The following is a 17,239-nucleotide window of genomic DNA, read 5'->3' as shown; positions in this document are numbered from 1 at the left end:
GGCCGGGGCGGGGGGGGGGGGGCGGGGCCGTGGACCCGGGGGGGGGGCGTTAGGGGTAGAGGGTTGAAGGTTGGGGGCCGAGGGGCGGGGGAGGGGTCCCTCCGGGGAGAGGCGTCCGATAGCGGCCTGGGCGTGGGAGCTCCCACTCCGTTGTGCCAGCAGCTGGCTCGCACCAGCGCCCCTCGGAGCGCCTCCGTCCCGCAGCCCTCGGGTGTCCGGCCTCCGGACCGCGTCTCTGACCGCCATGGCCGCCGCCGCCGCGGGCGTGCGGGCTTTCGGGGCCAAGGGGCCCGGCTGGCTCCGGCGCAGCCCGTGGGCTCCGCTCGTCGCCGGCTTCTGCAGCCGCGGGACGGCCGGGGCCGGGCAGCCGGAGCCCGGGCCGCGACCCACCAGCGTGCGGCAGCAGGACGGCATCAGGTCAGCGCGGGGCGGCTGGCGCCCTGGCCCCCGGACCACCTGGGGCGGACGGCGGGGACCGGGAGGAGGGGTGGGCGGGGAGCGCCCGCCGCCAAGGTGGAGCCTCCGAGGCCGGGTTGGTGGGCGCGCCGTCGGCGCCGAGTCCCCGTTGATCTGTCACTGCCCGGTCCGGCGGCGGGGATGGCCGCGCATGCGGGGTTTGCAGAGGCCTCGAGCGCGCGCATGGTAGTGTTGGGGACCCTGCAGGACACACGCGGGGGATTTTAAGTGGGATTGTCTCAGACGGCCCAGCACTTCCCCTAAGCCCCTCGGGGGCCGAGTTGTCATTGGACTTTGGAGCTCAGCGTGGGCCGCTGTGCGGGTGGCCCACCGCTGCTGTGGACTTTGAGAAAGCCGGTCAGGAGAGCTGGGGTGCCTGGCGCAAACCTGACCTGGCTGCGGGGTCAGGTTACGCTTCGGGGAGCTGCTCTGTGGCCCTCTCCCCAAGTGCCCGCGTGGTGGGGGCCGGTCAATAGGACGAAGGATACACCACTCTGAGCTCTGCCTTTTGGCTCAGCAAGCCAAAATCCCTTAAAAAAATATGCCTGTGCACAAACTGGAAATTGGACGATGAGGCGGGCAGTCAAGATTGAAGGGCCACTGGCCCCATCCGGGCCTCGCTGTGACGTTTGCAAGGCCCACGGCAACAGAGGCCTACATTGCCCGTCGAAATATTTAAAAGTTAGGAATCCAGCTAACTGCTAAACATGTTTTCTTCCCCTCCCCTGACAAGTAGATCTTCATAAGACCTGGAAGGCTGTGTTTGAATTTACAATCTTCATGCTCCTAGGAGTTCCCCCAGAAGCAGTGGAAAGCCAGCTGCTGGCCTGCAGTTTTTTCCTTTTCTTCCCACCCTGCACTCACCCCCTCCCACCTCTCCACCCCTCCTTCTGCTGCTCTGCCAGGAGCTTGGCACCCCATCCAGTATGCCCATATTCTCTCTAGCCCCTCACCCTCTATAGACAACTGCTCTTAGCCACCCCATGGTCCTAGGGTTGCCCAGTGCAGAGCCAGGGAATTCCAGGGTCTCAAGTAACTGCAGAGGGGTTTGGAAGAGGGTGGTGATTTCCAGGTGGGCACACCCATTATCCCAGTGGGCTTCTTGCTGAGCTGGAGGGCCACAGCGGGAAGAAGGCCTGTCAGGGTGCTCTAAAGAAACACAGGGCCCAGGTGGGCGTCCTTCTTGCCCATTTTCAAGGGTGGATCTGGTTGCATCTGGTCAGAAGCCGGACTGCTGGCATGGCAGCCGGTGGACGAAAGAAGGCCTGGTTGAGTTCTCCAGAGTTAAACATGAAGCAGAAAGGGAGATGATGGGAAGGATCTGTCATAAATGCTGAGAATCATTTTGGAGGTAGGAAAACCCCAAATCCAGCAGTACAACGTTAGGCACTAAGTAGGTGAGCTTGAGCACCCCAGTCATGCTTCGAGTGTCCCTCTTGAAAGCTGTTTCTCTCAGCAATGGTACTGCCATGTAGTGAGGGCCAGCTCTGAGCTGGGTACCGTGCTAGACACTGCACGTTCATGACCCCCAACCCTTACAACAGCCTGCGACATAGAGAATGTTATCTCCACTTAACGGTGAGGAAGCAAGTTCAGAGAGGTGACAGCCTGTGCAAGGCCACACAGCCAGGAGCTAGGAATGCCAGGAGTCAGAGAAAGGCCCCCTGCCTCCAGACCGCCTCCCACTCTGCTGCACCATCTCACTGTACTCAGCAGTTAGGTTTCAAAGAGCTGGCAAAAACCTAGATGAGAGGAGAAAATCACCGCAGTTGGTAGAATTGGCTGTGAAAAATAGATACTCTTTTTGGTCTTTAATGCAGTCAGCAGGTATCCGTTCAGTGTCTCCTCTGTGTGTAACCATGACGACACCTCGCCTCCTGGACCCTCTGGTGGTTTACAATAATGGGAGATCTTCAGACAGCTCATCAGGGCATCTACAAGGCCCATCTCTCGCCTCCTAAATGGAAACATTACACTTTTATCACATTCCCTGACCGTGACCTCACTCTCTGAGAGATTCCCTCTTACGAGTGCCATGTTGGTGAAGCTCTAGGTGCAAGGCATCACGGGTTTTGAAGCAAGAGAGCCATTAGGAGAATTCAGACTGGTGAGATTTTTTGGATGTTTTATCAACCAAGTTTGATGACCAGTTGAACAAGGAAGAAATAGCAATCGAAGGTGGCTTTTGGTTTCTGACTTGGGCATCTGAGTGACAGCACTGAGATAAGGGAGAGAGGAGGGGCAAGTGTGGGAGCTGGGAGAAGGTTGCCAAGAGACACCGCAATGGTGAAGTCCAGGAGACATTTGAATGAACTTAGAGAGCTGAAACTCAGGAGAGAGGTTTGAACTAGGGCGAAGATTACAAGTCGTCAGCATGGAAGTAGTCATTGATACCAAGGCCATGGGGAAGTTGCCTGGGAAGAGTGTATGGAACAAGAAGAGGACGAAGGAGGGAGCTCCGAGGATCGCTGGCATTGAGGGGTTAGCAGAAGGCTAGGAGCCCATGGAAGAAGTCTAGAAGGACCGGCCAGAGAAGTACTAAGAAACCAGGAGAGGAGGAATGTGCTTCTAGAAGGAGAGCAAGATCCAAATGGCCATCGGATTTGGTTCTGGCAAGAAGGAGATTCTGGGGGAGACCAGTTTTAAAGGAGTGGCAGGAACAGAAGCCTGGTTACACTGGGTTGAAAAGTGAACTCAGCAATCTCGGGCACTCTGGCAGCGTGTGTGACGCACGACCCAAAGGATCGATGGGATGCGTCTGAACAGACACTGCCATGCAGCAAGGGCGTTTGGGGGCTGGCGCCTTTTTACACAATGTTGCCTGAAGCCTTAGAATTTAATTTAAGCATTTGTCACTGATGGAATGGCAGTTTTTTAGGTTTGCTGCAGCAAGCACACTCATTATCTTACTGGAAAGGTTATCAGCAGCTGTCTAACCACCAGTCCCCAAATACAGGTTTCAAAGTCTATCAGCCTGTCAGCTACAAGTCACTTCTGTACTTAGGAGAGAACCTGTTTATGAGAAACAAAGCGATGAAGACCACAGCCACCGGAAGATGGCAGCAAACCTGAAATGGTCTTCCAAAGAAAATGGTTATTCTTACTGCATTGAAATAAACTCAGTCATCAAAGTGGTTTTCCAGAAAACAGGGATACAGGAGGATGTTTATGGAGGATCCTAGTTGACACATAGCAGTAGGATTATCAGATTCAAAAAAAGAATGAGGAAGGCAGAAAACGTGGGTGGACGCTGATGGGAAACAGATTTAAAATATACAACAATAATCTGATGTCTGGCTTGCCTCCTGTTTCTTATAACAGCAAAAGTAAGACATTTCTGTGTAGAGGCAGTAAGGTGACAATACAGGTTATTTTAATCAGCAGGTGGGGTACCTTAAAATAGCAAGCAGGGCTTTTGTGAAATGACGTGCACGGTTCCATCCTTTTCATCTTCCCATATCCCGTTCTCGGGCAGCATGGATTATTTTGCGGAATCACAGGATGCTGCTATTAAAAAAAATGGGAAAATGCTGCTGTAAACGTGTATTGGCAGCTGCACCTTCCCTGCCTCTTCTGTGGGGTGGGTAGGAGGAGATCTGGGGGCGTATTTCCTTCTTGGCTCCTCTGCTAGCCTTATTCTTTCTCAAGAACAAGAAGAAGAAATAAGTGGAAGGTAGCACTGTGTGGCAGCTTCCTCTGGCTCCCACCGCTGTCTTCCAAACCTCGCAGCTTCCCAGCGTGGGCAGCGATGATTGTGGAGCTGCTCTGACTTGCCCTCTCTGTGGAGGTGGTGGTCAGGTTTCTGACAGCAAACGTGGAGAAAAACAGAAGCAAATCAAGGGAAAGGGGGAGAACCCAGCCTCCATTTCAGGTGGTCCCCGCATTTGACTTAGCTGTACCTCCAGAGAGTTGACAGACCCTCTCAATTGCCTGTGAGCACCTGCAGTTCTCCTTCTGGTGTTTTAAAAATAGTTCCCAATTTAGGAAGGAATTCCAGGGGTCTTCCCTTGTTTTGACAGGTGCATGACCCAGTAATTATAAAATGTTCTTTGCAGGAACATCGTCTTGAGCAACCCAAAGAAGAGGAACGCACTGTCACTGGCAATGCTGAAATCTCTCCAGAGTGACATTCTTCATGAAGCCGAAAGCCAAGATCTGAAAGTTATTGTCATTTCAGGTATTAATCTGATATCCGTCCTCAGTGTTCTGCGGGACCCAGAAAAGAGTTCTCAAAATTCTTCGGTTAACTGAGGCATTCCCTCACTTAATGGGAGAATTGTTTTAAAACTCCTTTACAAGAACATTAATTATGGAAAACTCGTGTGTAGTGGGAGCCTTGGTCCTAACACTGTGGAAATTATAGTGAAGACTACTGTGCAGTGAAAATATATGTCTTTTCCTTTGTATCAGACACAAAACATTGCACCATTTGGCTGTGATGGTCTGCCCATCAAAATCAGAGAATTGACTTCCTGGTGGACCTGATGAGATGGGTTTAATCCTAACCCTTTGGGTAGACTACCTAGTCGGCGAGGGCAGGACTGCTAGGGCATTTGATTGGTTTGTTTTTCTGTTCTTACCAAGCTTTCAACCGATATCTGCAGTCTTCTTCAAGAGAGGGTGCCATATTTTGCTCATTTCTGTCCAGGCTCTTTTTCCAGTAGGAATTTTTACCAAATTACTGGCAATGATGGTGGTGGTCTAAAAAGATAACAACGTCAGTATTTTAAAGCAGCCACAGAAAAATAAAATGGATGCTGCTCTCTGATGCACTTTTTTTAAAAATTAAGCATCAGTGTTTCTGGAGAGTGTTACCTTCTTATCAATGGTTGTATATAAATTTCCAACTGCTTTATGTGGCGAAGGGAAAATAACTAGTAGAGTCCAGCAGCCGTGTGGGTATGACCTGGATGCAGCAAAGGCAGCCAACTTCTGAAGGACACAATTTCTGCACTTGTTTAAAGGGAATAATGTTGCCTATCAAGAAAGCCACCATGAAAGGAAAATATGAGAAAGCGTTAGCTTACCAGTGGAATCACATCTTGTCATTGTTGTTAATGACAACAATAACAATAAAACCACACCCTCAGATCCCTTGTTTATATAAATAAAGGGGTTCTCTTCACACTCTCCCTTTCCCAGTGCCAACCCCGATGGGTGGCTGTTATGTGTAGACTCAATGACAGGGACACTGCATGGTGGGTTTCGATGGACTTGTGTGAGTCGATACATTCAGGTCAGATCAAGTCAGATCAAGAAATAGAAGTGTGAAACCAGAGGAACAGCTCTGAAAACAAGTTGCTGAGCCTTCTGTTTGTAATTGCCTGTCTTCATCCTTTTCCACCTGTTTTCATCTGTTTCCACCACGGACCTTTCAGAGTACAGATACCTCCCCTTGTGTTGTCATCATGAAATACTGGCTGTAACTCTTCAGGATAATTGTGGTTATTCTTATCAAAATTGGGCCATTCACTTTCTCTGAGGGTCCACAGCATCGCTACCATTGTTCGCTCAAGGTGTTCAGTAGACAGGTAAGGGAACTTCTCCACTTTGGGTGTTTACATCTTTTTCTTCTCTTTTCTCAACTGGAAACATTGGCAGCTGAGGGGCCTGTATTTTCTTCTGGGCATGACCTAAGGGAACTGACGGATGAGCAAAGCCCAGATTATCATGCTGAAGTGTTTCGCACCTGTTCTGAGGTAAGTCAGGATGACGGTCGACATTGCAAGCCTGAAAATGATAATTGTGTTAAATATGGAATTAGGCTTCTAGTTTACAGATAAGGTTTTATCTATGAGACCTACCACTGCAGAACCACTGAAACCTCTGTGGTCATTGTGAATCCTTCATCCAGTGTTTGCTGTTGATCTTGTTATATTCAAGAAAGTAATATATATGCTGCTGCTGACAGTGCCACCTCCAGCTTCATGGGGGAATCTTTGTATACACGTAAGGAAGAGGTGAAGGATGGAAATATCTTTACAGAGAAAGAACCTGAGCTGATTATAATTTTTAAAATTTTAAAACAACTCTGTTAATGGGAAAGAGCATTCATAAATGGAATAAATATGATTTTTAAAATTATTTTCAAACTCTTCTTTCAACCAACCTTTATAATGACCACCTCTAAGTAGGAAAATTAAACCTCTTAATTTCGCCTCTCCTTCCTTTCTGTCTCTTTACCATATTAAGGAGCGAAATTGCCAACAGACATAGAGGAGGACGAACAGAGAGTTTGGGATGTTTTATAAATACATCAAATCAACCCCTAGATGATAAAGAAATTGAATATAGAATCCAACTTTAAGTAACACATTGTTCATTTCATGAGTATTTATTGAGCACTAATATATGTATAATACTTCAAAGAAATACAAGGAAAAAAGGTTTTCTGCCAAACTGAAACTGGAAATGTAGTTGAGAAACAAGACATATAAAACAGGTTCATAACCTGACCCTAAGATTATTTGACCTAATTTTTCACTCATTCATTGACTTATTCATTTGTTTGGTCATGAATAACTCAACAGATATTAACAAATACCAACTATGTAGACAGAGGTGAGCAACAGGGAGGTGGACAGAAAGGTGACTACGATGCCTCGCTGTCCGCCCTTTGTCTTCCTTGCCCTTCCAGAAACCCATAAGGAGATCAGATTATCGTTGTCTCATTTCATGGAGGGACAGACTGGAAAAGCGACTGACTCGAGGCTTCATGGAAAGGTGGGAGCAAGGCCGCCTCTTTTTTGTTTCACATTAATGATGTTTATGTAACGTTCTGCTCCTGTATTTGCCAAGGCTTCGTGCTTTAGAAGTTATTTTTCTACCAATACCCAGTATGTTTGGCCAAATAGACGCTCATTGAAGACAACCAGTAGGGCTGTCCCTCCTCCCTCGAGGGCCTGCGTTTATCCCTCTGCAGGGGTGTAGGCAGGAACCGAGGTCTAAATGGGTTCGCAAAGGGCCACAGGGGAGCCAGGGCTGCTTCAGAGGATGGAGGCCGGGTTTCGGGGAGGCCTCCAGCCCACGATGCCCCCGGCTTACTGGAAAGACCTGTGCAGAGCCTGCACAGGACCCAGCCCTAAAGCGGTGAAATCGGAGTGAAAGTGCATTGATTTCTTTAATACTTTTCCTAAGACTATTAAATTATCCTGGATAAACATGAGCGCCATGAACTTGTACAAGATGTCAATTTCCAAGTGTAATCAGCAGGCAGATTGGAACAGAATGAGCTAGATATTTCATTGTTTGGTTCATGCATGAGAAAATTTGATTTTAGAAAGGAAGATAAAGGTACCTGCATTGGCTCAGCAGCTATAAAAACTACAGCAAATTTGTTACCAACCACAAGTACCGCGTGATGGTTAATTATTTACAAATCGGGCACAGGGCAGGTTGAGAATGAGGAGAAACCCTTGGTTATGGAAGAGCGAAAACAACCTTGTGTGAGCTGAGGGTGCGGCCCTCACCGGACACCTGTCCCTGTCTCCCTTCTGTCCTGGTGAAGCTTGAAGGTGGACACCCTGGTCCAGAGAGAAACTCTTCTTTCTCCTCACACCCGCCACTGAAATGACAGTGGGACAGGCCTCTCGCTTTTCGAAACAACACGGAACCCTCAGTAACGCTGCTCTGTTGGCTGGGTCAGAGTTAACTTTATGTGAAATTTTGGAGTAAGCAGGACCAAAAAAATTACCCAATTCAGGAGGCAAAACAGGAGGCATAATCAATTCTTGACTGTCAAGGGATTGATGATCTCAGCTTGCTTATTATCTAGATTCCCTTTGTTTTTTCTGAATTGCTCTCTAACTTTATTTAAAATATCTTATAATTATAAAAGTAATAAGTACGTATTATGGGAAATTTTGAAAATCTCTTAGAACCAAAGGAAAAGGAGGAAAAATGAAATTACTGATATTATACCATGATCATACCACCTAGAGAGAACTGTAATTGATATTTTGCTATCTTTCTTTTTAATCTTTTTCCATGTGTACCTGTTTGTCTGAATAATCATACCTCGGTGCGATTATACTGTATCATTGTATAATATGATTATAGCATTGAACGCTTACTATGTGCCAGGTAATATTTTAAGTACTTTAGACATACGAGTTTATATAATTCTCATGTTCTGTAAGGTTGGCACTACTGTTATACCCATTTTACAGATGTGGAAACTGAGGGTTAGGCAGCAAGTGAGTGAGAGAGTGGGCATCAGACCCCAGCAGCCTGGCTCCAGACCGCCACCCAGCCCCAGACCACCTTGCTGGCACTTCTCTGGGAAAATTCCGTAACGAGAACACAACGTTCCATTAAATGGATATTGTTTAGTTTGCATAGCCACTTTTTATTTTTATCTATGTATATTACTTATAGTTTTTTACTCTTATAAAATAATGATTCGGTGAACATCTTTGTGCAGACAGCTTTTTACCCTACTTCAGCTTATGTCTCGGAAGTAGAATTCCTATAAAAGGTATGAGTATTTTGAATGCTGTTGGTGTAGGCTGGATCCCCTAAGCATTTTCCCACCAGGTTGCATGGGATCCCAGCCCCTCATAGATGGCGGCCAGGAGCCCACACTGATCAGCTCTACTCACAGTCAGATGGCTTTTCATAAGTAACTTCAGCTCGTTAGGTGACAGACGACACTCAGAGCTGAACAAAATCTGTTCCTTTTTTGCTGCAAGACTTTAGACGTTCTTGCTCGTTCCTCCATGCCGTCGCAGTCCTCTGAGAATGACTCTGTAGTAAGCACCCCCTCCTCACCTGCAGTGCACGAACCCCCTAACCCCAGGAACTCTTTGGGGTACGGGTGTGTCCGTGTGCATTCTTCTAGGGAGAGGGGCATTGCATTTATAAGATCCTCAAAAGGCGACCCCCCCAACAAAGTCAAGAACCCCTACTCTCGAGTACGATGTTCTATCCTTCAGTGTATCATTAGTTATTTTACATAAAGCTGACAAATATCAAATGTTTATGAAAACAGAAGGTCCGTTCCTCAGGCACAATCTTCAAATCAGTGAAGGTGCGTTCTCTTTGAGCTGCCACCTGGGAAACAAGGCCAGATGTCACTGCTCCTTGCCACCCTCCCTGCTGGGTTCAGAGAGCAACTGTTTATAAATTGAAGTTACCATAGCAGCACAGTCTGTCTAGAGGGTCATGAAGAAATGGAGAAATAAACAAGTTGTTTCGTGAGCTTCCAAAATAAGTTGAAGTTCTGGAGATTCACGGGAGGGAGGGGTGTCCCATGAGCAAGCTGGCGCTCCCTCTCTGTGCCCATGGCTCTGTTTCAGGAATTTTGTTTATTTGATGACAGCAGGGTGTTCCCAGCATTTTAATAGAATTGAGAGACTATTCATGGTGGTAATTTGAGCAGTAATGACTAAGGAAATTGCCTTCCAGTCCCTTTCCACCTTAATTTTTCAAGGAAGTACCAAATACCAGTTTCAGACTTTTGACATGAGGGCTCCGCGCAGGCACCGTTAGAACAGAACGGTTTGGTTTGTGCCCCGGAGATCGCAGTCTGCACTGTCCTCCAGATGGGTTCGTAGGGGAGCAGTCAGAGGGGACTGCCGCCTCGCAGCGGCGACGTGCTGGAGTGGAGAGACCAGTGACTTGGGGTCCCACAGATGCGGGTTCACACCCCACAGCGAGCGCTTGCGGATCTTGTGGCCTGAGGCGAGTTACTTCCCCTCTGAGCCTTCAAGTCCTGGTTTTAAAACAGGACTCCTTCCTCCTGGGGTCTCAAGAGACCACATTGTACATTCTGGTTCATCGTGGGTATTTCATGCAACTCAGTTCTCTTTGTGCCTCACTTCTTTGACCCTTTTTTCATAGAATGATACACTGATGCCTATAAAAAGCGTTCCGAAAACAGTAAATTCATATCAAATACTAAGCATTAGTGCTGCCCCTCACTCTTGGCTGAAAGTGAACTGGCTGTGTTTGCTCCTTCAGGTCATGATGCTGATCCAGAACCATCCCGTCCCCGTCATTGCCATGGTGAACGGCTTGGCCACTGCTGCCGGGTGTCAGCTGGTTGCCAGCTGTGACATCGCCGTGGCGAGCGACCAGTCGTCTTTTGCCACCCCGGGTGTGAACCTGGGGCTCTTCTGCTCCACCCCTGGGGTCGCCCTGGGGAGAGCAGTGCCGAGAAAGGTAATTGAATTCCCCCCAGCGCCGTCTCCGCTGCGACCCTCCAGTGTGTGTGAGGGTTAGCTCCAGAATTCGCTTGTTAAAAGCACCATTTGAATCAGGACGTCCTGCCCAATGCACAGCTGGCCAGATGTGCCACCACATTCCTTCTAATGTCTTGTGTGGGGGAGGGAGCAGCCAGCCGCTGTTCCTCTGCAGCTTTTCACAGTGGGCTTCGACCACATTTCACCCTTGCCTTGGTTTTGGGATTTCTTTTGTTTGTTTTCATGAAGGTACACATTTGGGGCCGGCCCGGTGGTGCAGCGGTCAAGTGCGCACGTTGTGCCGGCGGCCTGGGGCTCACCAGTTCCGATCCCGAACTGCACGTGGGTGCAGACACGGCACCGCTTGGCATGCCATGCTGTGGTAGGCGTCCCACATATAAAGTAGAGGAAGATGGGCTCAGATGTTAGCTCAGGGCCAGCCTTCCTCAGCAAAACGTGGATGGTTGGCAGCAGTTAGCTCAGGGCTAATCTTCCTCAAAAAAAAAAAAAAAGCACACATTTTTGTAATCTTATTTGAAGTGCACTTGAGACTCAGTTTTGTTGCACTGAATGGTTGCCTATGAGAGATAATAGCATGGTGACAGATGCCGGTGTCAAGAGGCCAGGAGCCAGTGCACTGGCTTGTTGTTGGCTGACAATCTGTCTGGTTCTAGAATGGACTGAAAGTAGCTGAGATATGTATATATATCTATATATATAGACTGCGTATGTCAGGTTCACGACAGTTGAGTTTCAGGAAGATGCGTATCCGTGCATGGTATGTTGACTCTGCCCCACAAGGAGCCATATTACGAGAGCTGTTATGTCGTTGGTAACCAAAGTGAGGTCCATTTTCTTCATGAAGCTTTCTTCTCTTCCTGTAACATCGAGAAATTATATTTACTAAACATCTCTTAAGTGGAAACCAGTGGTTTCCCTGTTCCAGAGAAAAATACTTCCTCATTCTCAATTGGAAATCTATTTTTAAAAGGGGAGAGGGAGTCATATACCAGAGCAAGTACAGAACCTAAAGTGCTTTCTAGAATACAGCATCCATTTTAGCATCAACTGCAAAAATTAGCAGTTGCTCATATGCCTGAGACGCAAAAGAAATGAGACCCAACGGAAGTCAGCTGACAGGACCAAGAAGTTTAGAGAAGACTCCTTTCTTCCATGTGCCTCCTCATTAGTTTTCCCAGAAATGTGTGTTCATAAGGAAATTCTGAAGACAGATGCCTGCAAGCACACACACTTAGGAAAATGGGCTGAACATGGGCTCCACACTGCAAAAGTGACCTGTCCAAACACAACAGCTAAAATGTCCTCAGACTAGGTGGTGTTTGGATCCTGTCAGGATATACATTTACCTTAAATGTATATATACTAATTCAATAAATAGTTCTTAAGTCTCTACTTTGTGCCAGTACATTAGATTAAAACGCATTGTAAATATATTGTCAGAGCTTATTAATAAACTGTCTCATAATTGTGCAAGTGACATCACAAGGCCTTCTGCATTGTCAAAGGCAGCTGTGCTGGTTAGCCTACCTGCAGCTGTTCCTCTCCTTCAACACCTGACATTCTGGAAGGTTCCGTGTCAAGGCATTTGAAACCTTTAAATCAGCCCTATTGTCAGGATAAGAATCCATTCTTTCTTAAAACAAACTTTTTAAACCAAGGCTTAAATTGAATCCTAGAAACTTAAACATTACCTCATCTTTGTCAAATTTTAATTAGTTCTTGAGAAAAAAAGAGGGGGGAAGTGTGACAAAATCATGCCTTAAGTTCCCAGGAAGCCCAATTCTCAGAATCACACTGCATGATTGCCCATGTGTGACAGAAGAAGGGGCGGGACGTTATAAGAACAAAAGTAGCTTTTACCTTCCAAAGACGGTTTCAGCAAGGGCCAGGCCTGCTCAGGAGACAGGCTAAAAATCTCCAGTGTTTCCCGACTCTCTGCGCTCCACGGGGTCTGATGCCCGGGAGGCCTGTGGATCCCTGTGGTCCGTCCCAGCATTCTTGTTTTCAAGCCTTCAGAGTTTTTTCTTGCTTGGCCATCTGAAAGTGGTTCCGAGTTGTCATCAGATGCCCCTCACCTTGGGCTCGTTGATGTTGGGCTACGTGGAGGCATGAAGCAGATAGAGGGTTTGGGGTCAACACCAAGCTGAAATTGCAGTACTGACAAAGGGAATCTAGTAGGAGGAGAAGTCTGTCAGAACTTTCCGCCTCTGTCAGGTTTCTGGATCTGCAGCTCTCACATTGTGGCCCCCTTTAGAGGAAAATAGCAGTTCACAAAAATCTAAACCTGCCTGTCATCATTGCTCGCTTGCACCCATACGAACCCATCCATACAGAGGCCGTCAACTGTGTGTGGGTGGTGGCGCATGTCCGCGTGCACATCCACAGGGACACAGCAGGTGCTTTTGCAGCCTGGCCTGGACAGGACGCTCGGCCCTTTGCACACCAGCTGAGGCCACATGTGTGGGTCACCAGTGCCCTCTGCTGGTCACCATGGGAAACTGCGCAGCCGTGCTGGAGACCGAGGGCTGCGGTTTGCTGCTGGGAGCAGAAACAATGGAGTGGAGCCCTTGTGTTCAAGGCAGACTGAACCTGGGCGTGAATAGTTTCCCACACTTGTGAAGTGTTTCTCTCCTCCGGCGTGAGTTAAATAATACGTCTTTATGGCACCATAGAAACAACCTGCCTGGTGCAGCTGCTTCCTTCCCCAGTCAGAGCTGGTTGGCCTTGCTCAGAAATGTAGGGCCAGCGCCTCAGGCAGTTGCATCACGGGAGAGCATCCACAAGATCAGACCCCCTCTTCCCAAACCAGTCATTTCTCCATGGCAGAAACACTTGCTTCCGCCTATTCACCATGGTAACATTGTGTATCTGCAGAATCGGATTTCCTGAGAGTCTAATTAGAACAGAGCAGAACTTCCAAGCCGGAAAGAGTGTTAAAGTTTTGCTGCTCAGCCTGGTGGGCTGACCACCAGAGCGCCTGGGAGAGACACAGGGTCTCAGGCCCGCCCAGGCCCGCCGCATCAGAATCTGTTAATAGGGGCCTCTGCATTTCTCAGGTGCCCGCTGAGCATCCAGCACTGTGGTGTGAGCCTCACCCGCACTTTCTCTAATCCTCACGATTCTGCAGGAGGATGGAGGGCTCGCTCCCGTTGTTCAGATGAGCAAACCGACTCGGAGCCTTTATTCGCTTCCTTAAGGCCCTGTGGTTAGTGAGTGGCCCATCTGGGATTGGAAGTCGGGGACATCCGACTCCAGACCCAGGTCCCACTGCCCCGGGGTGAGCCTGGGCCTCAAGGGCCTTTGGTCACTTTTTAAGTGGAAGCCCTGGGAAGGGGACTATGAACCCACCACCAGTCAGGGCGACCCAAGAGGGGCCGCCACAGGAGCTGATTGGCGAATGGGGTAAGAGGGCATGTTTTCTTCTCTTTCATGTGAAGTTTCGAGAGCACACGACACAGAAACTTTAAGTAAAGATGGTACTGATTCACTAGAAAATAAACAGGCTTCTTTTTCCTAGGGAAAAAGAATCTAGTCTCTTTGGGTAAAATCACTGTAGATCAATGGTGCTAGATAGTATTATCCCACTAGGCAGATTGGGAAACTGAGGCCCAGAGAGGGGCGTAGACTAGGTAGACTCCCTCTCATGGGCACTGACATTTCCGTGCTCTGAGGAAGATGCCATCTGTCTCTGGCAGGAGTTTGGGTATTGAAGACTTCATGGGTGACGGGTGAGATGCTATCTGAGGATGCAGATAACTGGGCCAAGGTCGCAGAGAGGTCAGGAGAGGGGCATGGACAGGGTGGGATGTAGGGGGCAATGGGTCACGAGGAGATGCCTTAATAATCGCATGTGTTTCCTCCCTCAGGTCGCCTCAGAAATGCTTTTTACTGGGGAGCCCATTTCTGCTCAGGAGGCCTTGCTCCATGGGCTGCTCAGCAAAGTGGTGCCCGAAGGGCAGCTGGAGGAGGAGACCATGAAAATAGCGAAAAAGATTGCCTCCTCGAGCCGTCACGTGGTGTCTTTGGGCAAGGCCGCCTTCAACAAGCAGCTGCGCCAGGACCTTAGAACGGCCTACCACCTCACCTCCCAGACCATGGTGGACAACCTGGCCCTGCCAGATGGGCAGGAGGGGATCAAGGCCTTCATCCAGAAGAGAAAGCCCATCTGGGCACAGTGAGCCGGCCTTCCCAGAGGAAGGGAGCGGAGAGAGAACAGTGCTCAGGAAGCCCCCACCCCTGCCTTCTGGGCCCCAAACACCACTGCTGCCTTATGATTATAATGGAAGACAGCCTGCTTTTCTAACATTAGTAATGGCTGCACTGCATGTGTCTGTGTTAAAAACCACAGTCCCATGGGGAAAGGATGGAATGGAGAGTGAGATGAAGTGCTTAAGGGTAGTGAGCGCCTCTGCTGGCTGGCTCTGGCAGAAGGCTGCTATTTGGTATGCTCCTCCATAGAAGCTTCCATGAGGGACCACCCTGACATGGGAGGAGGTGACGATAAACCGAGACGTGAAAGAAGGATGCCAACCAGACCTTGCTCTCAGAAACGCTCCCTAAGGTGGAGGTTGTTCTGGTTCCCCCAGAGAGCTGAAACATTTCCCATCTCCACAAGATACTCTCCACACTGAAAATCTTCTTGAGTCTTGAGAAATCATCATGCCTATGGCCTTGGAATAAACTTACATGATTTTAAATGATTATTTAGAGAGACTGCTGATTTTATCTTCCCACCCAGACTGTAAACTATCTGAGAAAAGAAAAATATCAATTTACTCTTTCTTTGTAAGCCCAGAATGATGGACAGGTCATAGGTGCCTGATGTTCCTGTAAGAAATGTCCTGGCCGTCCAACATACTGTGAAACTGGGACCCTGGGCCAAACCTGAGGACAAACACACGGAGGAGAGGTGGGAGGGACGCAGAACACATGTTCCACCCACCGAGAATCACCTGCCCCAGGGATCTTTGCAAACTCTGCTCAGATTCTGGTGAAGAATCCAACCTAACAGCAGACACGCGAGTCCCCCCGCTGGGCTAGCGTTTGGATCATGAGCTAACATTGTTTTCTGGCTGCTGGTCCAGTATGGCCCAAGAATGTTCTAAATCTCTCGTCCTCCAGCTTACCCAGTGGACTGACCTTTTTTTTTTTTTTAAAGCAAATTTATCTTACCTAAGAGTAGAAAGGGGCCATAAATGTGATTGGTACCACTGCCAAAGATAAAGAGCATCGTGCAGCTCTACCATGGTTCCCGCTGAGCTCGCTGGGGCAGGCCTGTCTTGGTGTGGAAATCCCATCGTGTTTTCACTGGTTTCTATTGATCTTGGCAATTGTTTTCTTTGCTAGAGTTTAGAAAGGTGAAAAAGAGTGCTTTCTGGGGAAGGAGGAGCTTGTTATTAAGAGTGCTCCTCCTGAGCAGAAAGATGAGCAGAGCTGCCGTTTACTGGACACGTGGTGGGTGCTGGGTACCCTTTGCATTCTCATTTCATCCTCACCAGAACCCACACAGCAGTGCCTACAAGTATGTCCAACTTACAGATGAGTGCTTGAGACAAAGGTCAGACAGCTGAGACGGGGTAGAGTGAGGGCTCCAACCTGCCTCAGAAAGCCCTGGAAGCCCTTTCTGCTGGCCCACCCCATGGGGAGGTCCTGGGCTGGCCTGAGGCCAGCCTGAGGGATGGCTTCTCTGTGCTGCGGCAGCTCTCCAAACAAAGCAACGGACCAAGTGTCCTCGCTACAGAACGTAGCGCACAAGGGACATCAGATTTGACTACTGACAGACCACTAATGGAGTTTTCACGACGAAGCTAGCAGACAGCTGGCTGAGATTCTGAAGTAGCTTGTGAAGGACTGGGTTGTCGTGGTCTGCTCAAAAATAATGCCGTCCATGGGGCCCTACCGCTGCTTCCTCTCCAGGCACCTGCTGTGGAGGCTGCCATCTGGCCACCGCACAGTGTGGAGAGGGGGTTATATACGCTCTCTGGGCCTTGGAGAAGCTAACAAAGCCGCCTCCCACATTTGGCAAACCAAAACCAAAAGTTAACTTCCCAGTTTCTGTGTGAGTCACACAAGACCCTCAAACCAGGAGATCCTGAGGCCTCTGGGCCAGCGTCCTAGCCTGCGAGCCGATGTGCGCCCAGGGACCAGCTATAAATCTTAATAGTCGCCTGTGCAGAAAATAATCCAGAAGGAAAATCTGCTCCCCAGCCTCCAGCGTCATATAATTCATCCCCTTGGCTAATAGGAATTTGGGGTTAATTTGTATCTCTGCTTCCTTCTACTGGGCTCTCGAATGAAAAGTCTCTGGTAACCACACTTGATTGCTTTTGGAAAGCCCGGTATATCCATCTTTCCCTTTGCATCATTTGCATCTCAGGGAGCTTTGCTGAGCTCAGTCCGGCAGACCACACCCCAGGAGGTCCAGGGGCTGAGCAGTCAGTGCGGTGGGTGTTCACGCTGCTCAGCCTGAGGAAGAGATCATTCTGAAGGCTGGCTGGAGCCCTGGAGAGCATGAGCCAGTGGAGCGAACGACAGGCATCAGCTCCCTGATTCACTTTACATCAGTGACCTTGGAGGGAGTT

The 17,239-nt window shown here is 48.8% G+C and overlaps 1 protein-coding gene across 1 annotated transcript; it reads left to right on the top strand.

Moving 5' to 3' along the window:
* The first annotated feature begins 47 nt into the window (after positions 1 to 47).
* On the top strand, positions 48 to 15,359 carry ECHDC3 (enoyl-CoA hydratase domain containing 3). The gene is made up of 5 exons (XM_046679643.1): positions 48 to 417; positions 4,512 to 4,633; positions 6,058 to 6,155; positions 10,417 to 10,617; positions 14,525 to 15,359. Exons 1-5 carry the CDS (start codon positions 245 to 247, stop codon positions 14,834 to 14,836), a joined length of 906 nt encoding a protein of 301 aa, XP_046535599.1. The 5' UTR covers positions 48 to 244; the 3' UTR covers positions 14,837 to 15,359.
* The last annotated feature ends 1,880 nt before the right edge of the window (positions 15,360 to 17,239 follow it).

The sequence above is a fragment of the Equus quagga genome, chromosome 12, assembly GCF_021613505.1.
Source record: "Equus quagga isolate Etosha38 chromosome 12, UCLA_HA_Equagga_1.0, whole genome shotgun sequence".
NCBI classification, from domain to species: domain Eukaryota; kingdom Metazoa; phylum Chordata; class Mammalia; order Perissodactyla; family Equidae; genus Equus; species Equus quagga.
This window is presented reverse-complemented; position numbering and strand designations above follow the sequence as displayed.